Here is a 23,406-nt window from a genome sequence, read left to right on the forward strand (position 1 = left end):
TCCAGATCCATGCAGGGATTTAAACAAATTACTGAAGTGATGCAATGTACTGGAAAAATTGGAAATGCCAGTGTATTTTAGATTGCCACAGAAAATGATGGGAGTCGAGCGAGACTACCGCCGAGATTGTTGACTCTGCAACATCTTCCTCCTCACATGTCAAACTCGCTGACGTGCACATACTCAGACAAACTTGTCCGTGCACTTCAACGCAGTGCAAGTGCGTGGCATACGGGTGGCAGCACGTCCACACGCACACGCACCTACTCGCAAAAAAGAGGGCGAGACAGGAAGAGACGTGTGAGGTGTGTGTATGGCCATGTGGGTGCGTGTGTACGTTCGCGTGGAGGAAGAAGAATCGAGACAGCAGAAGAGGGTAAAAAGCGCGGGAGTGAGAAAGAAAAGCGTGCGTCTGTGCGTGCGGATGTGTGTGTGAACGTTACGCTTCTACCGCGTGCAGGCATGTCCTTATTGGTGTAGACGGCGCGAGCCAATCAGCGCACAGTATAGTAGTCTGTTGGTCCACCATTGGTGGATCGGCCGCAACACAGCTGCAAGGTGTGCATGCACACGCTTGATGGATGTGCGTCAGTGTGTGTGCGTGTCAGACAGCCCTGTCTACACCCTGGCTGTGTGTGTGTGCACGACTTTCCTTCTTGGTTGCATGCACATACGCACGTATGCGTACGCACGCGGGGTTTTGACAAATGCTGCTTGACCAGTAGTAGACACATACACACGCATACGCGGGCGCATCACTTCAGCGCAAGTCATCTATCAACGCGGGTGTGTGTGTGTGATAGTTTGCGCTTTTGACAGCTGGCCGACGTCGTTGTCTTGGTCTTCGTCGTCAACTTCTCTTCGTGTGTGTGTGTGTGCATGTGTCTGTGTACACGCGCGTCTGTTTGACAGGTCGAAGCGAGATCGCACTGTGGATATCCTTGTCAGGCGAAGAGCGAGCGAGGCGAGGGAGACAATTGTCGCGTGATTGATTTACATGTTTACCAATTCCTAGTTATCGACTCCGCTGCAACGGTCATCAATAAACCTTCAAAACCGCTCTCTCTCTTCCCTTTGCCAGTTTCCTCGACTACCTATACGGACTGCAACAGCTACGAAAACGGCTATTGCCCAAACATGCCGGAATCAATGGGGAGCGCAGGTGGAGGTTCGGGCGGTTCTAGTAATAATGGGAACATGGACAATTCCCAAGGCCCCGAGGTACGTGCCTCCTTTTTTAAAAACCTGTAGCCAAGTGTTTCGTTTAAGTTCCCTGTCGCACACAGCTGGAGCCTTTGGTTTTTTTGCCTACTTGATTTAATTTTGCACAAAACCGCTTAGCTGGGATGGCGGGGATTGTGTTTTTAGGAAGGGAGAGTAAAGTTTAAATGATGGAAAAATGATTGCTGCACGCTTGCGCACGCTGTCTACAGACACGAAGTACACGTAATGGCCTCACTGAAAGGGCAAACTTCGTTCCTGCGTAGGCCTTTAGCCCAAGTAGATGCTAGGGGGGTGAATATTGAACTAAGACCCCAATTGCTATTGAATGATGGGGAACAGTCGTTGTTTCACCCCTCTCCTCCATTGGGTCAGTGATATCCCCTCCTTGCCTTTCGGGGTCGCATACTTTCGGTGATATTAATCATTTCGCTACCGTTCATGCAATCATATCACACGCTTACGTCAGTGGTATTTCCTTGTGATAATTCCTTCACCTCATGACTTTGTGCTGCACTTCACTTGCGTTGGCATTACTTCAATCTGGCATAGCAGTGATTTACTGTTCCACTTAAGGTTTTCTGTGTTTACGATTTTTAAAGACTTGAGTCCTCTACGTAGTACAAACGCGTTTGCGGTTTGGGGCAGAGCCTAGCTAGCGGATAGCCATGCGAGTCCGTGGGGAAAATTTATGGGCCTTTGTTCTACCAGTCGGCTTCCGAGAGAGAGGGAGCAAGAAAGCGGTAGATGGACGTGCTAAGCTAACGAGAGTCCCTCCCATTAGTGCACTGGACCAAACTCACCGGAAAGAAACGGAATATACCCATGATTCGTGCGATCGGTTCACATCTTAAATCATCACTAGGTCAGTGGAACGACACTTCAGAGTAGCAGTCGCGAAGGGAGAGGAGACTGCTACGACTCTCCTCTGTCAGTGGCACAAGTTGATAGTTTGATTAGCGTATTTTGTTGATCATCGTGCTGCTGCCACTGCTGCTACGCAGTTGGCCGATTTGAAGAGGGGCTGATGTTTTGTCGGCCGTTTCCAGCTAGTCCTCCTGTCACGCATATGTACACATTCTCTCTCTCTCTCATCCACATGAATTTATTACTGCTACTACCGCAGAAGGCTTTTTCCCCTCCCATTTCGTGTCTGGCTTTTTGTCCCTCCACCATGCCCACACGCTGACTGATTTCTCCAAGTTCGTTGGACAATAGAGTGAATGTTTAACCTCATCTCTCAAACGCCTGACATCATCTGCCTTTTAGTTGATAACAGTTTGCTCGAGCAGTTAGACGTCATGTATTTCTCCGTCAGTGGCATTGTAAATTGTCAAAATAAGTGACTAATTTCCCTTTGACACTTGACACGCACCTCCGAGGAGTGGAAACGGCTGCATTAATGGGTTGGATTATCTCATCCTCGTAATAGGAAGTAGCCACTGAGTAAAGAGATCAATGGTTCTGCATGTTAGCTGGTGGATATAGTGCCCCCACTTCCTAACACTCACTCTCCCTTGCCTAGGTAGCCCATTTCTTTAATATGTGTAACGTCTGGCCCATTGTCTTGATTTGGGACTCAGGTGCTTCGCATTACCGACCGAGCCATCACACCTGTTTCTCTTGAGATTTTTTTTTGGAGTCAATAGCCTCACTTCGTTTTCTTCCAAATTATCAAAACTATTTCTCAAGTCATGTTTATGAGCTTTTTGAGTTGACGTTGTTATTTACCATTGAATACAGCCATGACCACAATAACTGTAGTACTTTCCTCCACCAATTCTAAAATGGAGGTCTCTCATTTAAAAAAGTAATGAACTATTTTATGGTCTTTAAAGGATAGCATTTTCAACCCAGAGTCTTAACTGGATAAGTTTCCTACTCTAAAACGCATTAAAAATCCCCCACAAAGTGTTAAAATTGCAGACGGTACGCCTGCTCAAGTGCATATCTTGCTTTTTTTTAAACGAACCTGTGCTCCTCATAGTCATCAACCTGCCCTTCTGTGTATGCTAAACACGCCGATTTTCGACCTTGTCAGCAAAGTCCTTGGGTAGTTTTTTATTCACAATTAAACTTTATGCCCCTCGGCTCTGACAAATTTGTCCCTCGAGGGCACTCTGATTGTAGGCACTGCCACAGTTTGGGAGGTATGCGCACGTGAGTTTGTCAATACGCACCACCGATGCGACGGCAATGATTCAGTGCTCTATGCTGGGGCCCTCGACCATTCCTATCCCATCCTCTGTCCTACCCTCACTGATAAGTTAACATGTCTAGACAATGAGTAAACACATAAGCACATCGTCCTCCATCTTAATCTTGGCCTAAATGAGTCCAGACACAAAACGTGCGCGCGCGTGCGCGCCCAACTTTGAGGCTTCATCTTCGCCCTACCTCTGAAGCAATTCCCGAGATTTTTATTTGTTTTAAAACAAACTCGGGGCATAAATCACTAGCCCCGAGTGTGCGTCGTTAGGTGCGATAGAGTCGAACACTCATTTTCGTATGTGCCTGTGTCCAGCAGTGAGGCTCAACTCCACGAGAAATTTGTTTGCAATCATCAAGTTGCACAGACCCCAGTGAGTCTACTACGTCTTTGTGACTTATTTGGTGCGTCCCCGTGTGTGTGCAGCTGTGATTGGGGTTTGTATTTCATCTTCCTGTGTGAACCCTTGAGTGCGTGTGTGTGGTCATCATGCTCTCGAAGAGCCACCCATATTTTGGTGCTGCATAGCCATGCCATGCTCCGTTCACTGACCGACCGACCAATCGGCCGGCCGAGTTAGGCAAGCGCGTCTTCTAAGGACACCTCATTCCAATATTACACACCACCCCGTCAACATGCGTCTCCCTTGGTTGCTACCCCTCTGTCTCATTCCCTCCATTTCTGCTGTTGCTGATGCTTCTGCTGCTCCCGTTTGATCGATAATTAATCCGTCATGTGTAGGTTGCGCTTCCGCCTGTCTGCGTTTGTATGTGTACACAAAAGGACGCTCGTTCACATAGTAGGAGAGGTTTGTTGTTTCCACTCTAATCCGTCTTCCATTCAGTCTATGGGTATTGAGAGTAGGAGGTTCAGAATTCGCCGAAAATTTGCTATTCGAGAAGCTTGTTTGGTACTGAGGTATCCACTAATATTTTGCCTTCACTCAAAAAGAGGGAATATTATAATTTTTTGCGTGCATGTTTGAGTCCCAGAAAATTACAGCGTAATTTTTGCACAGGAAACTGCTACTCACTCGCAAATGAAATTTACAAGTTGACTTCCTCGAAAAACGGTGATAGTCTTATCAATCACACGAGCAATATGTGGCAGATAAACAATTTTCTTATTCACTGAGGCATTCCTGGCGCTTTTTGATCGCAAAGACGCGTCTTTGTATCATCCTCTTGACTTCTAGTCCTTAGTCATAGAGCTTTACTGGAGTCGGGTTCAACGTGACGCCGTGAGTTCTTTAAAACCCGCAAATCGACAAATTTATAGGCGGCGATTATCCTGCACTCATTCAGGGACTGTGATGACTGTACTCCTCACATGAGCTATCAAATGGAGAGCGCAATCTTTTTTTCGGTTTTATGACAGAATGGTGAGTGCTAATATGCCACTGCTTATCGACACATTGGGAGCGCGTTAAGACCGAGTGAGCTTTTGGAAGACGCGCTACGATCAGCCCGAATTGTGCTTCTGTTTCCCTTCTGATAGCAGGGACTACTTCTCCGACTCCCATATAAGGCCTTCAAGGTCCATTTTCCCATCGCAGCCCCTTGATTCACGTATGTTACCCTTCAAAGATGCAGGCGTTCTGAGCCATCCTTTTAAGTTTTGATTTTTGTTTGATTCAGCTATTATAGGCAAAATAGTATGCGTTCCTCTAAGAATTTTTTTACCTTTTCCGCAAAGATAGCACTTATACTTATTTTGGCTTATCACAAATAGTTGGTTCCTGAATTCGTGCCTTATCCTGATCCAGGGTATTAGCGCTCAGCAATTCATTCAAGAGGAAATCTGGTAATTGTCCCTCGAGGGTTGGGGTAGTCATTTTCAGTCCCTAAGGTTGAAACATGGCATACTTTTGACCGACTTGACCATTGTTCTGGTCCACTGTCTTGGAGCTCTGTCGTCGGGAAACGCTGGAGCAAGGAGATGGGAAAAATGCCACGCTGCGCAATGTCCGAGTTGCATTAAAGTTGTCGGAAGATAACGCATTTTTAGTCAGCACACACACTTGACCTATTCGTTTCAAAAGCTTAGTCACACACACGCACACACTGTCTCACAAGCCCTGCCACCACCGGGGCACACGATTGGGGCGGGGGCTAGGAAGAACTTTCAGAGCGCGGGTGAAATGCCACCGGAGGTGTTTACAAATCCTCCTCCCTCTCTCACCCGGCTAACTAATCCCATTTTGTTTAAATCATTTCCCAACGGAGTTGGGCTAAAAGAAACCTCTACGTGACTCTTTCCCTGAGTGTGATGTAAAAAAATTAAAAGAAACTTAAATCAGGAGCCGAGGAGGAAAAAAAGATTGATCCCTATCGACTTTGCATTGCGCAGGATGCCCTATGGTTTTATTTGACCTTAGATCGGAGGATGGGTAGCCCGTTATTGCAAAAACGCCACATGCACAAACATGTACATGCTCGTTGGATTAGAAAAAGATGGCTTACAAATAAGCAGTTGATCTGTCCCTGAGTTTATGTTGTGGATGAGTGTTTAGAAGCCCTAGGACGAGACGGCAGTCCTTAGGAGGCCTTACGGAGTTCATGGGTAACAGAAGGGTGCGCATCTACCTCTGTCCGCAAGCTCCCGACCATAATTAGGCTGACAAGGCACAGAGCTCGGTGAACGCTTAACATGGACTGAGAATGTTACTTTGAAATGAGAGCAATTGATCCTTTGTTTGAGCGTCCCACCTTAGCACGTACCTCCGCTAGCCCTAGATTCGGGTCCATGCACATGTATGTAGTTGACTCTCTTCTCTGACAAGAGTACCTTTTTTCTGTAGGGCCCTCTGTTTGTTATCGCTCTGCTGGCTGTGTAGCCTCGACTCCTCGCGCTCGCCTTTAAAATAATGTCCGTTTGAGCCGTTAGGCAGAGGAGGAAGAGGAGGCGATCGAGAAACCGGACATACTATACAATTACTCGCTCCCTCTATGGCATATTTTTTGATCTCAGAAATGGACTCCAAACAATTAGATTTACTGGGTCTGCTCTGTTGAGTGGATTGTTGTGTCCCTACTCGTCAGCCATTTGTTTGATGAATTGAGATTGGTGTGGCTGGTTTTCAATTGCAAAGTCTCCTTATCTCTTCCGAGTCCAGAAGGTGATCACGGTCCACGTACAGCTTCTGCTTAATAAATTTATAGCACAGTTACTGAAATAGAGCATGGTCACAGTAGATATTACAACCATACATGGACATAGGGCATGTAAATAGGCATAGTACTAATTATCGAGCATTGGTGGGGAGGTAGTCCTCTTAGAGTGAAGTGGGTCAGTCGGTTGTTCTTGCGATAGTAATTACACCGGTCCTGTCACTCGCGTCAGTCATAACTCTGCACCCCTCGGACTCCATCTCCTCCATAAAATCAAATCACGACTGTTGTGAGTACAGTTAAAAAACGCGCTCACGTGCCGGTCACGTGCGGAAGTGAGTGCGCGCTGCATGATGCACCAATCAGGAGTGGTGCGCGCGCTCACACGTGCGGTCTGCGAGCAAACGTCACCGGTCGTTTCGCCTCCTCCTGTCCTGCTTTCGGCGTTCCAAATGGAAGGTACCGATTCATCTATCTCTACTTTCGAATCTCCCTTCCTCACCCTACTTTGCCCTCTGTGCGCTTGGTAGTCAGTGTCAGCAGCTCGTAATCTGCACCAATTCACTAACATCCATCCATCCCCTCTGCCAGCTGCTAACTTTCGAAAACTGGCCTTAAGATATCCGTCAAACTTTTTCAGTTCCGTAGTTTACCATGGGAGTCGAAGATACTTATCCAAGTATTAGGGACACGCCAGTGCGCGAGTGTTTGATCCTGCTGACCTGCAAAGTAAGTTTGGCGTGTAAACTCTGGGTGCAGAGGGTAAAAAAAGCTCTGGCACCAGCTTTCATCCGGCAGTCTCTCTAATGTACAACGGGAAAAGGTCAGATCAAACACTAGTGCGTGCTTGTGTGCATACGCACAGAGGCACTCCGTGTAACAGCATTCCATGTGCGTGCGCATACGTGCATTTCGTAGCGTAGGGCCTTTTTGCAAGGCTCCATAGTACCGACTCTCATAAACTGGGTGCATGTTATCCCCTTTCTTTTAAAGTTTACCCATTTATGTGTATCTAACTGCCTCTACTAGCGTCCAATTGATTCTTACCTCTTTAGAACACCCCCCCCGCGGACACTGCTCATCTGATTCCACCTGACGAGTCGCAGCAGCAACAGCAGTCTCAACAAACGTCGCAACAGCACTTTAACAGTGCCAGTGAGAGTTCCACCTCAACTCCACCCAGCAGCTCTGCAAATGATGTATCCACATCCACGAGACACCATGGCAGCGCTAGCTATCCAACCTCAAGGTCGACAGATCCCCTCCTTCAGCCCCCACCCGCCCCTTTTCCCGCTGACGCTTCCACTACCCCCTCCACCCCCCAGCCCCAACCCCCTACCTTGTACTCTCCCAGAACCCCCTCTTATTCCCTCACGGGCAACCGGCCTCCTACTCCCACCGGTCAAGGTCGGGTGGTGGACCCTAGGATGTCCCATTCTATGCAGCAACATGCCCGAGGTCAACAATTTGCCGACCAATCCTACGCCCCACCGCCTTTGGCTGCATCACAGCAGGCCATCTATGAGTAAGTGTCTATTCTGATGTAATCAAGGCAGGACAGTCTTGTTTTTCGTTCATCTAGACTAATATCTTTGGGTCTAAGATTTAGTGGGGACCTTATGCAGCAAAGGCGAGGAAAGCTCTGTTCTCTAAGCCCCTCCACCTAGATGGGGTTTGCGGTTAGGCTTGCTTGCTTGCCTGCTTACTACCTGCCTACCGTGATAGGTAGTTGATTTTATCAGAGCCCAGGCCTGACTCATCATACCAAAATATGAAGTCCTCCAGCTCTCATCTCTCTTTGCGGGGTAGCGGTGCTGAGATAATGGCGATGTGCTGACAACAAGTATGCATCACCTATCACCTTACCTCGTCTTTGCATCGATTGCCCAAGGGGTGATTGGGTTAAAAGCCCCCATCTATCGTAGACTCGATAATTCCAGAGCCTGGATACGGTTCAAGCCCGGTTTGGATGCATATTATACATCACGCATGCAAGCATGGAAGTAGGAAGCAGAAGAGATGGAGGAAGAGACGGCTACCACCGTCATGGTCGCCTTATCTTAGTGACTCATCCCGCCGAATAAAGGAGAACTAATGCGCTTGTGTTTGTGTGGATGCGTGCCTATTTGCGTTAGCACATAGTCACCACAACACAGGAGCTGGATGCTGGGGCCGTCGCCAGAGGTAAAACCATCACAGAGGCAGGCAGGCAGGCAGGCCAGTGGCCGGCTAATGTCCCACTTTCTCGCCAGCCGGACCAAATTTGGTTCGTCTTTGGGGTAAGGGAGCATCTGTCATGCTCCCCGTACCACACAGCCACCGATTTTGTACTCCTCTCTATCCTCCATGAATCACACCATTGAAACTAGGTCCGCTCTATGTTTGGAGGGTTGGCTTAAAGCTCTTGTACCCTTTTTACGAATGGTTAGTCCATTGGTAGTCAAATGCATCTCTTCCGTTTCCCTACAGCCACCCGCTCTATCCCCTACTGGTGCTAATTTTCGAGAAATGCGAGCTGGCCACATGTACTCCACGTGATAGGAATAACTCGAGGACGTCGGCCGACAGTCTCCAGCAGAATCCGATGTCCGCTGGCGAACCGACTGTTTGGTCCTCTGGCTCTTTTGACAACGATATCCTCGCCTTCGCGGAGAACGTGAGTTATTCTTCGTTTTTATTATCCTTCAATGGTTGCCAGCTTACCCGTCCGACTATCGCAGATTCCTGAAAGGAGGTTTTTAATAGTGCCTTACTTTTCTAATTACTCATGTGTATGATTCGGTCGGATAAAGTAAGCATACTATGACTGGACTCTGGTAATACTGACTTCCAAAAACCGCCACCAACAATCACCACCACCACTGCTTCCGGCATGATCCGAGAATGAGGCCGATTCCAATTTCAGGAACGATGGCCATCACAAATCCGCCCTCGTGTGTATGTAAGCGGGGATGTACAGATATAGAACCAGGCCAACCAGAACGTTACGATATGGAGGAGGCGTAGGCCAGAGGGTTATGTATTATACCACGCAAGCAGTAAAGCGATGATACTCTCCAGAGCTGGGCGTGTCATGAGATGCCACTCTTTGAGCAAGCGATAAATTTTGTATGACATCCTCACTCAAACGGATGGGAGCACGATTGATTTGTCCTACAGATAATTTGGCTTCTCTATTTGGCCCTCCGTTTTATGGCATCAAAACGGCAGATTGGCGAATCTTGCGCATACGTCAAGTAAGCGGATTGTCAATCCTCTAGACTAGTACTGCAAGATCTACCCATTTTAGGCAGTAGCATTAATAGGGGAGCTATATTACTCACCTAACGGTTGTTAATCATGTATCACAATAATTCGAGCTACAACTATTTTGAGATGCTATTTCTACAATTTGAGACCAATTTATTGCGTGAAACCACCCAGAAATACCTGATCTCCATCGTCCCGACGAGTTTCTTGGCGCTTAGAGGCAGATGGCTAACCATATAAAAATGGAGGATGAAGGACAACCCTAGCTGTCTGTAGCTATAGCTATGCTTGTTTTTTATGAGTGGGTTTGTCCATTCTTTCAATTCTCATAAAATACGAGACCCATTCTCTTTTACACTCCCTCGTTCGGTCGTTCGCTCACACGCATGCAGACGCGCACGCAAGCAAACCCGCACTACTTGCCGAGCTCACGCCATTCGAAGGGAAATTTATTGCCGTCGCCTGTCGCCGATGATATATGGGCCGAGTTCTCTCCCTTGAGGGTGCAACTCAACAGGCAAAAGGGCGAGGCCTGTGCGACTTGAGGTCACGTCTCCCTCAGGGTGCTTTAAGTCCCATTTTCGAAATGCAAATTCTGCGATTATTGACTCTCCCCATCGGGCTATACAATGAGCTAGTCTAATTGCCACTTTTTCTGCGTAATGTTGGGACATTAGGCAATAGAAGGCGATAGAAAAGATGTAAGTGAGAAGGTTGTAGGTTTTTACGCTAAACACTTCCGCTCCACAATTGTTTCCCCAGAATCCAGACAGCACGGCGACGAACCGGAAGCTATTTTGGTTGGGTCGAGCCAAATATAATTACAATGTCGCTAAAACATGTGCAAGGGTGGGTGGGAGGGTTGATGGGGATTCGAAAGAGGGAAGACAATTTGCAACCCTTACAGCATTTTATCTCCCCTTTACTCCGCACGGTGGTGATGGACACTTAAAGAACTAGCACACTTTCCCCCCATATGCATGCACTAGATCTTGATGGCTATTTACGTGTGCAAGCGTCTTTGCGCCTGCCACTTCCTATGCCTCCGTGCATGCCTACACCTTTCAATCAAGTTGGGTGATTTGTGACACCCAACAAATCAATAGTACCACGTGAAGAGCCCACTGGTCGATCCTGCTGATTGGACAGCCTCAAGGTGGGCCTTTCCGGGCGTACGTGTCGCCAACGTGTTACGCAGCGTGTGTGCGTGTGCCTGTTCAAAGCCTCTTTTAACAAGGTGCCTTGTCAATCACTCCTATAACCCAACACGCCGATGCATATACCCCATCCCTTATATCTCTCTCCTTGCCCCTCAATTCACCGATTGATGGAAATGCACGTGTGCGTGGATGCGTGCGTGTGCAATCTGGTAGCAGTAGTGACTAACATTGGGAAGGAAAAACAGGGCTAGGAAAAGGCTACTGACGTGGTCTTCTCCTGCCCTTATCCCCCACCCCTGCCTCCCTTCGCCCTTGCCACTGTCTCTCAACCGTGACTAAATGCCAGGTTGTCGTGTTTATGCTTGGGCACAGGTTATTGTGCCACTCTCGCTTGGCATTCATCAGTCTTTGTCCTCCTCCTGCCTCATTCGTTTCCCGAGTCACCACTATTTTTAGTTACCCGCCTATCTGCCCATCTACTTACCTGCCTCTTAACATGAATCCCTTCAGTTACTGTAATTTGCAATTCCCAGTCGGTTGTGTATTCTCAATGTGATGCTTCCCTTGGTCTTTTCTAGTTCGCTCGAAGTCACAAGTCAACACGGACTGGAGACAGTGAAATCGATTCTTTGGTAAGTTGTTGTCTCCCAAATTTGCTATGGATACTTTTAGCCATGCACATTAATATTGTATTTTGGTTCACAGATAATCCAAGCTATCCGGGTGCTCCGGGTTCACCTCATCGAAATTGAAAAGGTTGGTGTCATAGCTGAGCTAAGTTGAGACTTAGTTCCTGTTGGCTGCATCCAAACTTGGAAGAGTTATGTATGGGCAGATTTAGGGATCTAGTTTCCCTATTAGCTCCATGTGGGTTTAGTGTGTGATTTACATGATACACCTGTACCTCAAAATCAAATCACAATCGGAAATTCCTCCCATAATAAAGTTCGTCAATTTATTCATACAGTAGCATAGTCGCATGCGCGGAGAGGGTGGAAGAGGATTGGTGTGTGTGGGAGAGAACGAGAGGGTGGTGTTAGAACTGCCACAAGGTGACATGGTTGAGTTCTTTTATGACTGCTCCTACCGGAAGCAGTAGTCACGGAAGCCGATTCCGGAACTGCCCAAACATCACAAAGTGGCAGAGAGGGTCTGCTACTAATACTACTACCTCCCCTCTTCTAACTCCGGAAATTAACACGTCCTTGTCCATAAACCTGCAGGTGAAAATTTTTCACCGGCAGCAGCCCTCTGCTTCTACTTGTACTGGGAGAGAAATTCGATATCCGTTAAACGATTTATTCGCAGATCGGGATGTTGTACCTAATTTAGGCTATGGTTCTATCTAAGGAGCATTATATAGTGAGGTTCAAATGCTTAATATTGCGGGATCAGCCGATGCAAATACTTTTATCTGCTTAATTGGTTGTAGGTGCACGAGTTGTGTGACAACTTCTGCGAGCGGTACATCGCATTTTTGCGCAACCGGATGCCAACAGACCTGATGGTTGAGGATCGGGAGTCCGCAGGTTCAACAGGGTCAGCAAACAGTCCACAAGGTCCCCCTCCAGCATCGCATGGTCAGATGCGTCCTCCCTACCTGCCCCCGGGGATGGAGCCCCATCCACCACCAAGTGACACTTTCTCCTCCCCTTATGCTGCCATGTACTCGGAGGACCCGCAAAGGCGGTACCCTCCAGGCTACGCCGACCAAACCGGTCATCCCTTTTTCGAAAGTCCTGCTGCAGCAGCAGCTGCTGTAGCTTATCAGGCCTCCATGATGGGCCAGCTACGGCCTCCATTTCAGTCTCTCCCCACCACCACCGATGTCCTCTCTCCGCCCAACCCCGCCTATGTCGCTACGTCAATCATAGCTGAGCAGCAGTTGCAGCAACAGCAAATTGCGGGTGGTTTTGGTGGTGACCGCGACGCAGCAACATACAATACCGCGAGTGGGAAAAGTACTAACGGGGGTGGAAACATTCCAATGAGCGCGGGGAGCTATCCGCACCACCACTCTCATTCCCACCCCCACCAACAGCAGCAGCACCACTTGGGAGACAGCCTGTCGATCAGTGCGTCCGCTGGAGTCAACGATCCTGTCTCGACAGCTACAGCAGCGGCGGCGGCGGCAGCAGCGGCAGCAGCAGCGACGCAATTCGGCTTGAAGGTAAATCCGTGCAACTGAGAGTGAGAGAGGTGTCTATGTGCGCACGTCACTCTATACATATATGCATATACACACAGGCGGAAAAAAATATTATGATACAATATAGAGCTATCTCATCATAAATGGCAAGTCGTGTCTTTTCCTCTTTCTCTCACTGGCGGTAACGGCAGCAGTCTCTCATTTAAGGTCCGCTTAGGAGGGCTCTCATTTATGCTAAATTTTAATCCGCTGGCATGCCTTTCACTTTTTCCCGCTTCTTATGTATTGCTACTTTTTTGTGCTTGCCTTTAACTAAGTGCATGTTCCCTTTTTTGGTGTCCTGCTTATAGGCTGCACTTTTTAAAACCAAACCTGAAATCCACCATCCACTTAGGTCCTCCAACTCTTCGGGCATTATAGATCTGAGTCGTTGCTAGTTTACAGGCTTAGAGGTGGGTGGGTGGGAAGGATGTCGGGCCGGCTTTGCTGGTAGAGGGGAATGTGAACTTCAGTGCGATAATCCTGCCTCGAGGGGAGGAGGTGAAGTGGGGTGGGGGAGGGGGGGTAAATTATAGGCGGAGGGAAAGTCGAATTGATAGGATTAATGGCAGCAAGTCAGCTTGACTGCGCTAATAACCCATTATTTTCATCCCCGGGCTTAGGTTGATGTTACAAGAGCAAAGCTGGCTTAAGTGCGCGCACACGTCCGCACAACACACAGAAATTTCGCTTTAATCAACCTGCGTAATAGTATGCTCATTTTTTACGGTACACTGCCCGCCGCTGCCCTTTCTCCCATTGCTTTAGCACTTTGCATACGCGTATGAGTAATCAAACGGAGTGCCTCTCTGGCAGAGGCGTCATGTCATGGACAAACAAATGTTGTGTGTTGTCGAAGCGAGCAGAAGTGTCATTTCCTGAACACTTGACTCACTTTTGAGGAGCCAGAGAAGGCGAAAGCGCGCGAGCCGTGGATAAAGGGGTGGTTAAGACTCAGTCATGCATGCGGAGATGACAGAGGAGATAAAATCTTCCATCGGATGCGCGCGAAGCGTGTTCAAACAGGGCTGTCGTGGACGGTGAAATAAGGTACAACCTGACAATATATGTATTTATGTGCACGCCGATACATTGGTTACAGACGGCACCATGGCCATCACTAGCGACAACAGCAACTGCAATGTGTGCGACTGACCAAAAAGAAGTGAGAGTGAAAGTTCGAGAGAAAAATATGTGGACGCCTTCGCGCATTTGTGTGTGTTAATGGGTGTCTTCCCCTGCACACATGTGCAGGGCGTGCGTACACATGCCTGGGCGCGCATCTGTTGTGTGTGTGTGTGTGTGTACATGAGAGAGCGGGAGAGAGCGAACCAGGGACGATTTTTTCGTGAATTATTACCTCTCATCAATATATCACCAGTCCCGCTTAAACGCTATTAGCAGCCGCTCGAGCTATCGCACAAACGAGTGCGAATGAGCGACGGAAGAGGAGAGAGGAGGGGAGAGAATGACCATAAATATTTGTCTACCGACTGTCGGGCCGCCCCTCTGCAACGCTAAGGTATAGCGGACATCACGACATCTTTGTATGTGTGTGTATGTGTATTTAAACGCTTGCAAGTCCGGCTTTCACTAGTCGCATATGCTCCGCTTTCCGCGTCCACACACTTTCGCTGTGCCTTTCCGTTGCACCGGATGCGTTTGACTCACTTCCCTCTATCTCTCTCCTTTCGCAGAATGCGTCACTAGTTTTGGTCGAGTTCTGCGGGTCAAGGTACTGGCGGTGGGAGGTGGGTGGGGTCAATGGAACGCTTCATTTTGTTCTGCTTCTTGTCTCTGCTTATGCGTGTGCGCTTAATCTGTGGGTTTGGGTCGTTAGAGCAGTGGTTCCCAACCTAGGTCCCGGGAACCTTTATGGATGGGTTAGGTGGGCAGGATCGCGTAAGGGTGAGTAGGAGCTTACCTAGGGGGTTCGACAGTGCAGCACGTAAGTTGGCAAGCGCTCAGCCTGTAGCAGTGAAGAAGTGTCATCCTGTGTATGTCATGATGCTGTTAACCCTTCGGTCCTGAAAAAAAAATGCTAACACCTTAAATGGTTGGGAACCACTGGCTTAGCAAACGCTTTCATTCTTTGTCGCACACAGCACTCGCCGGCCCTACCGGGCAGTGGTAGCAGTCGAAAATCTTCGGACACTGAGGACACCACCCACGGCAGCCCCTCGAACCCAGACGGATCGAGGAGTGGCAGTCGGGGCGGGATCAGCGTGCGCTCCCGTTCTGACAGTGGACTCATGGCTGCCTCCATGCACCTCAATGGTGGCGGTGGAGGTGCGTCTAATTCCATCTCACGCTACCACTCTTCCATCGGGCCTCACGATGTTGGCAGTGAGACTGGTGGGTAGTCACTTTCCCTTTTTTTGCTTCTTTTCCTTTTTTCCTCAATTCAAACTCCCTTTGTTTGCCTCGGCTTCTACAAATGTTTAATTAGGGATCTGTGATATTCACTTTTTATACTGCGGTAATTCGTCCCTTGTAGTCCCTGCCTCCTTTGAAAAAATCTCTCATCGTCATTGGTCTTTCGATGGTTAAATATGCGAAAAACTGTTTGCGAACAGAGTTTTCGGCTGTAATTGTATACACAGACGCGACTAAGAATAGCCCTTAAGCAGAGCCCTGACGGAGTAGAGAGGATGTAGCGGCAGTTGTCACGTTCGGGCATGTGGATGTGCATGTTTGCACGCTGTCTTGGTTTCGCTATTTCCGTTTTTAATTAGCAATACGACTGCTAGTGCTACCATAGCGGCGGCAATCGTCGGATCGGTTTCATCATGGGGCGTACATAAGCGTACACGCAGACCAAAGGTAATTCATTCGGTCAGCGAGTTAAGTCTTCCCTCAGTACCTTCCTTCCTCTCTCTCTCCTTTTGTGTTTTGGGTATCCACCAATCAATAAATACTCGCCACGTGCCCACGCATTGCCTTCCACCCTCTCCTCCCCACACACTTCTCTTGACAAGGTTTGCAGCCAAAAACTTTCTACTCCATTTGTAAAATGCACACGCACGTTTTCCTTTAATGGGTTTGGAGGTGTTTTACCCTCCGGTCAACTGGCTACTCCTTCAAAGGGAATGCGCGAGTTGAGTTTTGCCGTCTTTTCAGTCATTCTTTAATTCATCAGTAACTTAAGTGTGGCATGTGGAGTTAAAGCAAGTTTTTCCATTTCGGCTAAATAATCATAGTAAAAATATCTGAGAATGACTTAATGTTAACGAGTTTTCCTATGCTAAGCTGCTATAGGTTACCTTACCTGGAACAGCTGTCGACACAGGTCAACGTTTGAGCTCAAACACAGTGGTTGAACGATTTTCGAGTGTCAGTGGTTTGCCATACTTAGTCGAACTTCCAGGTAGACGACTTCTATAACTAGAAATCGAAGGTCGAGACCCCCGTCTACAAAGGCGGTAGACTATTGCAAAGATTAAGGCAGTGGCCGAGAGCGCAACCTCGGCCACCGACAGTAGCACTACCACTGCTGCTCCTGGTGCTTCTGCTGCTGCCGCTACTGCTACGGCGACGGTGATGGCGGTTGTGGTGGTGGACAAGAGTAAATGGGCAGAAGCGTCGGTGAAATTTCTCGTGTGTAATATTCCCACCGCTGCTACTGGTGGTGTGTGCGTGCACGCGCGTCTGTTGGTGGAATTTGCACCCGATTCATGATTAATTGAGAGAGAAAGCGAAATGGCGAACAAGCAAACGAGCCAACAAACGAACGAATGGATGTTCACAGCACCGGCATAGGCGCGAGATGGAAGGAGTACAGCAGCAAGAAGCGATAAACGTGCAGCCTCATGTGTGTGTCCGTGTGGGCGCGCGTGTACCAAGGGGAGAGTAATTGATGACGCCTCTCTGACAAGCGTGTAGAGGGCAAGCTTGCGTCTGTGCAAACACAAAGATTAAAATGGGGAAGAAAATGAAGGTGTTTTTTTTTTCCTGTATTAGGAGAAGGGACACACCTACCTTTTGCATGATTTCTCTAATCCACCGCCCTTTTACTTTATTATACTGTCTGGCCCTTATTCAAATTCCAGTCACATTGAGGCAATCCTCTGCTGCCATTGTGAGGATTGGGGTCTATCGACTTTGGGGTTTAGCGATTCTTACCTTCAAAAGCAAAGTAGGCATCATCGGTATGTATTTCGCGAGCGGAGCTTTTTCAAAGCCCTAAGGTGGTAATTCTTTATCATGCAACGCCTGTGTGCTTTGTACGTGGTGCAGGAGATCACATGTCTTCCGTTTGGTTTATGGATTTTTTTTCCTCCAAATTGTTAGCAGGCAGAAAGATTGACGGTCGGTTGATTGCGAGGATAGTAAGCACGCTTTTTTCCGTGGCTCTAGGGGCCTATATAACCTTAGCAACTGATGGCAAATTAAAAATTGCAGACAGTGGGGACATTCTTTGTAACCTAGGCGTGTGTGTGGCAGTGTGTGTTATTGTTTTGCCCTTAGGTGCTTTTAAGTCTGAAACGTAGGTTATTTTTCTTGAGAAAGTGGTGTGATTAGGGCGGCAATGCAGTCGTCCCAGGGGTACCTGTATTATTCTGGTAAAGGACTCAAAAATATGTTTATAAGAAGAATACGAAATAATGTAGTTGTTTTTTTTTGTCAGGTGATGGATTCGCCAAGTCTGTGGAGTCGGGGGAGAATCTTGACGACTTTGATGATGAAAAATCTACAAAGAGGCAGAAAAAACGAGGCATTTTCCCCAAAGCTGCAACCAACATTATGAGAGCGTGGTTGTTCCAGCATCTGTCCGTGAGTTTATAGATACCGCGAAGTCGGTAAAAACTGTGACCGGCGTCGCATATGTGTGACGCGGTTCTCTAGCAGTTTATGATAGCTGATTGCACGAAATTGCATCAATAACAAATGGGCTGAGTTAAAAACAATCAAACAAGTATATTGTTTCTATTAGTCTAACCAGAATTACATGCTTTAATATATTTGTCAAGGTGGGGCGAAAAAACATCAGAACCCGGTGGTACTCGTTTCACTTCTGAGCCCCTTTTCGGCGAATGTGTTAATGCTTAGGATGTTCCCGAATCGCACTTAGACGTAGTCCCAGCGATCATTATTATCTTTTTCCTTCCTTTAGCACCCTTATCCATCTGAAGAGCAGAAGAAACAACTTTCTTCGGAAACAGGGTTAACTATTCTCCAGGTCAACAATTGGTGAGTCTCACTTTTAAGGTTATGAGCGTTTTAACTTGATTTTTGTGGTTAAATAAGATTGTAAGAAAGTGGAGCGCTGAGCACAAAGTTGCACACACGCACACACTTCAGCAGGTGTCGCATGAGTGAAGTGTGAAATGCCTGAGCCTCTTTGATGTATTACGTTGGTGCAATCAAAGTTTATGTGTCTCCATAGCCGACAACGACAACAACAGTGATTGATTTGCTGCATGATGTGACATGGTAGTGGCATTGCCAACGCAAATCTGACGGCTGAAGACGTGCCACATGTGCACGATTAGCACGAAGTAGCCCTTTTGACGGTTTGAATTAGTAAATCTTCTGTGCTTATAGCCTTCTTAAAGGTGAGGTTTCTTAATTGGTCGGACTTCTTGACCCCGACCTTACTGAACCTTCCCGTTATTTCATGCTTAAATTCTGAGAGCACTATTGCCCATTTTAGTGCCAATTTTGACCTCATAACTGATTAATTTCTAAGGTTAAAGTAGTCAAAACGTAAGAGTAAGCCAAAGTAGTATGAGTCCAGGCTTGTTCCACGACGAAACTCCAATTCGAGAATAATCTTAACTTTTACTTGTGCTTCATTCGGGAACAATAAAAACGCCGGAACTGGTTAGCCTTAAATGTCAATCATATTAACTTTTCTGCCTGGCATTTAAGGGGAGTGATATCCCACTTTGGCTTAGTATTTGTATTTACCGCATTTCGATAAACTTCCAGTAGTCAATGTAGAAACACACCTTATTATTTTTTTTTCTACCAGAAATGCAATCATTAACCTCTTCCTGAATTGCTTTCGGGGCCTATTCAGAGTAGACAGCTGCCTTCTGTCAACCCCATCCACACACGCACATACGCACAGAAAAAGCAGGAGAGGGGCATTGAGATAGAGTAAGGAAGGGAGAGACGCTTTCCTCTTTGTTGCCCTCTGTCATCGCGACACCCCATCTCCTCTTTTCGGTCCTCACTGCGTGGTCTCCTCATCGATCAAGATTTTATCGCGGGCAGAGCAGCGGAAATCACAATTCTCTCCCCCTCCTCAACCCTCTCCCCGTGTCACAAATTGTGATTGCAGTTGCAGATGCATCACGAGTGCCATCATTGTCATCATCCTGTGACAGTAACTATAGCAGCTTGGGGTAGCACTCCGGATCCTCTCGTGCCTACGTGCTGTCAGCTGTCATGTGGAGGCATGGCAATGGAGGGTGGCAGTAGGGGGTGGATGCTGCTACAGGCAGCAGCAGCAGCAGAAAGTAGAGGTCGAAGAAGAGAAGAGGATGGGAGGGAGAGGAGGATCACATTCATTAACTCCATGCCTCAGGACAGAATGGAGGAGGGCGGAGAGGAGATGAGGAGGAAGTCAAGAGGTGCAAGGGTAGGGGTGGTGGTGGAGGTGAACTGAATGCGCGTGCAAATTAATTTTCCCCCGCCGACTATTTTTCTGCTCGCTGTTAATTTAGTCTGTCTTGAAAATGTGCTTGGGAGTTCCTTCATTCGTCAATTGGCACTGCCACTGCTGCTATGGATGCTCATACTCATTCTGATTCTTTTCACTTTATTACTAAATACTGTTTTATGTTTGAATGGTAGATATGTGTGTGTCTTAATTTTTGGGACGATCACTCAAGTGACGTGATTCGTTATAATTGTTGAGTAAGTCGTGGAGATCGCGAACCAGTATCGTGTTAAACTCGTTTACCCTCATGGCATAGTATCGGATGAATGTGGATCACTATTTTCATTATTTTAAGTGGCGCTCTTTTGTATTTTAGGTTTATTAACGCGAGAAGACGAATTGTCCAACCGATGATTGATCAATCCAACCGATCGGGTAAGTAGCGGAGCCATCGGCCCAAACACCTTTCTCGATCCTTAGGCGCAAAATCTGGGTCTTGTGGGATGACTTCACCCCTCCTTATGATGTAAACAAACGGTGGTGTTGGAATGGGCAAATGTTGATAATTTTTGCCCGTTAGGCTTGCAAAGGCAGTTCCAGCCACGATAAAAGACAGAAATGTTTATGTGAAGGCGAGGAGTGGGGCACTTGTAGTGTACGTTCATAAATAAACTTTCTGTTAGTAACATGTTTATTCATGATGATTCAAATTTGGAAACCATATATAAAAATTGTTGTCAAAATCATCATTGGCTTCTGTATTTTCTTGCAGTTAATTGACTGAAAGGTCCAAGCTACTTAATTAACCACTTCAGTAGCATTCACAGTAGTACAACTACTCTAATGCAAAATGCAGATGGGACCATAGTATCTCAGGCAGCAGAAAATTGTCTCAATCTTTTGTGTAATGAATGAACAGTTTGAATGCATGAATGTTTTCTGCTGGCGGTAAACTTATGGCTTAATTTGGCGACAGGGAGCTAGCCGGCTGGCTGTCAGGCACGACGGAAGAGTTCCCTACCCAACACCCGCCAATGTTTGCCAAAAAAAATTTCAGACAATTTTAACTAAATGACATCATGCCCCGCCTCCAGTTTGCAGTTTAACGGAACTTGGTTTTGACTACTTACCTCAAAAAGTGAATCCAGTCGGATTTTTAATGCTTTGCAAATGAGGAACCACTTGAATAGATGCAAAAACCATTTTAATAGCCTAAATATTTGTTTCCCTTTTCAGTACTATTTAATGAAAATCGTTACTACAAGCACTGATCTAGTGGCTTTTTGTATGCGGCTTTTTATTTTCAAGAGAATTTCCATTTTTTATCTCAGGTCCCCTTGGCTATTCTACTGACGCTTCTGGTCGTGTCTCCTACATGGATAATCAACACTTTGCCGCCTATGGCCATCCAGGTTGGTGACCTTGCTCCTATACGTCATTTGTTAAAAGCACCTACACAGAGCGATGCTTACATGACCACATAGTGAGATCAGTTTGGATGTTGATTCGCGATGTTGAGTTTGCGTCGTCTTGAGCCAAATCTACTTCGACGAGATTCCAACACTTCAACTTGCCATGAGATTTGGAATCCAACCATGAGAAATAGATGAATGAAATGGAGAATTACATAGAGCTCTAGGCCATCCTGGACACGGTCTCTCCGAGGGTTGTCGTTCGGGGTGCGTTTGTAGTTGACAGATGTTTCAAGTCTCCGTTTTACACCAAGAATTGATCTCATACGACTCTTGGCGGTGGTGGTGGTGCTGTTGACCGGCGTAATTAATGTCTTCTATCCAGACAGAACATGCATGACAGCGTGCACGTTCGTTCATTCACTAGCTCGTTCTTTCGTTTGTTCGCTCCCCGTCTCTCAGTCTCTATTTTGATATATTGCTGGGTGGGTCTGGCAGCTGGTATTTACTTTTCGAGACCCGTTCAGTGGGGTACTGAACACCTGGTCGGCTGAACAAATGCATGTGTCATTACGCGACAAAAGCACCTTCCATGCTCCTTCCTCCACCGTTTTTATCAATTGTGCAGACGCCACCACACATTCTGATAGACATGATTACTTAAATCACCTTCGCACTGGCCAATTTTAAAGACCAATATGTTAGTAATGAGTTCCTAAACTCCATCGAAAGGTTTTGTAAATCTTTGCCCCATACAAAGAACCTAAACGATATGATATGATGCCTTTAAAACATAAAGGAGATAAAGTGATTTAAAGCCATTCATTGAGACTCTTCTCCGCCTTTGTCCAGCCAAAGTTTTTCAACTTTACCTGAACCCATAGTCTCAGAAGAAGTAAAAGGGGAAGTAGAGAAAGACGAGTTGACTAATATTCATTGTGTTTGGAAGGTTACTAAATTGGAATATTTTTTGTTTACAGAGTTTCCCCAAAACTCGGGGCTTTATGCCGCATTGGCTGCAGCAGCAGTAAGCGGCGGTATGATGGACGGGGGGAGTCTCATGGCCACCGCCTCAAGTTCCGACCTCCCAGGTACCGCAAGCAACGGGGGCAGCGTTGATTCCATTTCTTTCTATGGCCCTTACCGATACCCCTCCCACTCAGGCTACTCCGGAGGGCATCCAGTCACTGGGGTTACTGCGGGTGCCTTTCTCACCTCCGTCCCCTCTCCCCAACCATCTACCAGTGTTAATTCGATTCGGAGCTCTCCGGTCACCTCTGGCTACTCCCCACCGACCCAGTTTCGAGCAACACAGAATGGTTCACTCCTTGGTAGATATGGAAACTTTTACGGTGGACAAGAACAGCAACAACAGCAACAGCCTGGTCCCACTTCTGGTCAATCTTCGGGATCGGGGCAGCAGCTCAGGCGGCAGACTTCGTTTAGCGGTGGCCTTAACAGCAATAATAATGCCACTGCTAGCAATGAGAGCAGTTCCTTTGGTGGCGGTCGTGGCGGTGGTAGTGGTAGCAGTAGCAGCGCTGGTGGCGATGGTGGTGCGGCCTTTGTGCCTCAGCATCATCACCATCATCATCATCACCATCAGCACTCTGACTCGGGGCCCCTGCAACAGGATATTCACGCAAATTAGTTATTGCTTTACACATCCCCCTCTTCTTTAGATATATACGCTCTTACACCCCACGTACTGTACTACACAATTTCAGATGCCGCTCTTCTCACCCTTTCTCTCCTCTCTCTCTAGTGCCATCGCACACTACCTTTTCAAGCACACGTTCTTATTCCTGGTGCTTGTGTGTGAGAGAACTCCTCTACTATGTGTACACATCCTATGAAAGATACAGATGCTCGGACAGCCATTAAGTGTGAGGGAAGGCCATGCTTGTTTGCGCCTATATGGCCTGCGTTTGTCGTTCTGTTGGTACAGTACTACTGGTATTGATGTGTGACGACTCAGTTGTACAGCAAAGCAATTTGCACTGATTACGCCTTTGTCTCTTTATGTATGTGCGCTGGTGAAAGAGTGGCTGGGAGAGTTGGGGCTTGATGGATTACTCCCCCGTCCACAAATCAATCAACCAACCAAGTCGACAGCTGAGCGTGCATTAGTTTCTGGGCACCGCTTGTAGGCCTCTAGAGTCGTCTGCTTGATCGTACTATTACTTTGGAGGGTTTGCAGAGTGGCTAGCTATTTGGCTTTGACAGCTACGCTCTTCGCAATTAATAGCC

General features: G+C 47.3%; 1 protein-coding gene across 1 annotated transcript; it reads left to right on the top strand. All coding sequences in view use genetic code 11, as the record gives it.

Annotated features, from left to right (window-relative positions):
- Positions 1 to 313: 313 nt before the first annotated feature.
- Positions 314 to 22,807, top strand: EGR_00420 (Homeobox protein homothorax; the record flags this gene model as incomplete). Its single annotated transcript, XM_024489669.1, has 20 exons — positions 314 to 414; positions 461 to 558; positions 820 to 863; positions 913 to 1,221; positions 3,336 to 3,508; positions 6,907 to 7,057; positions 7,596 to 8,065; positions 9,010 to 9,196; positions 11,528 to 11,581; positions 11,655 to 11,705; positions 12,382 to 13,119; positions 15,243 to 15,496; positions 15,873 to 15,960; positions 16,564 to 16,791; positions 17,098 to 17,272; positions 17,765 to 17,910; positions 18,251 to 18,327; positions 20,121 to 20,179; positions 21,076 to 21,156; positions 22,137 to 22,807. The coding sequence occupies 20 exons, from the start codon at positions 314 to 316 to the stop codon at positions 22,805 to 22,807; spliced, it is 4,155 nt and encodes a 1,384-aa protein (XP_024355666.1).
- Between the last annotated feature and the right edge of the window lie 599 nt (positions 22,808 to 23,406).

This window comes from Echinococcus granulosus (assembly GCF_000524195.1).
Source record: "Echinococcus granulosus chromosome Unknown EG_S00002, whole genome shotgun sequence".
In the NCBI taxonomy this organism is placed as follows: Eukaryota; Metazoa; Platyhelminthes; class Cestoda; order Cyclophyllidea; family Taeniidae; genus Echinococcus; species Echinococcus granulosus.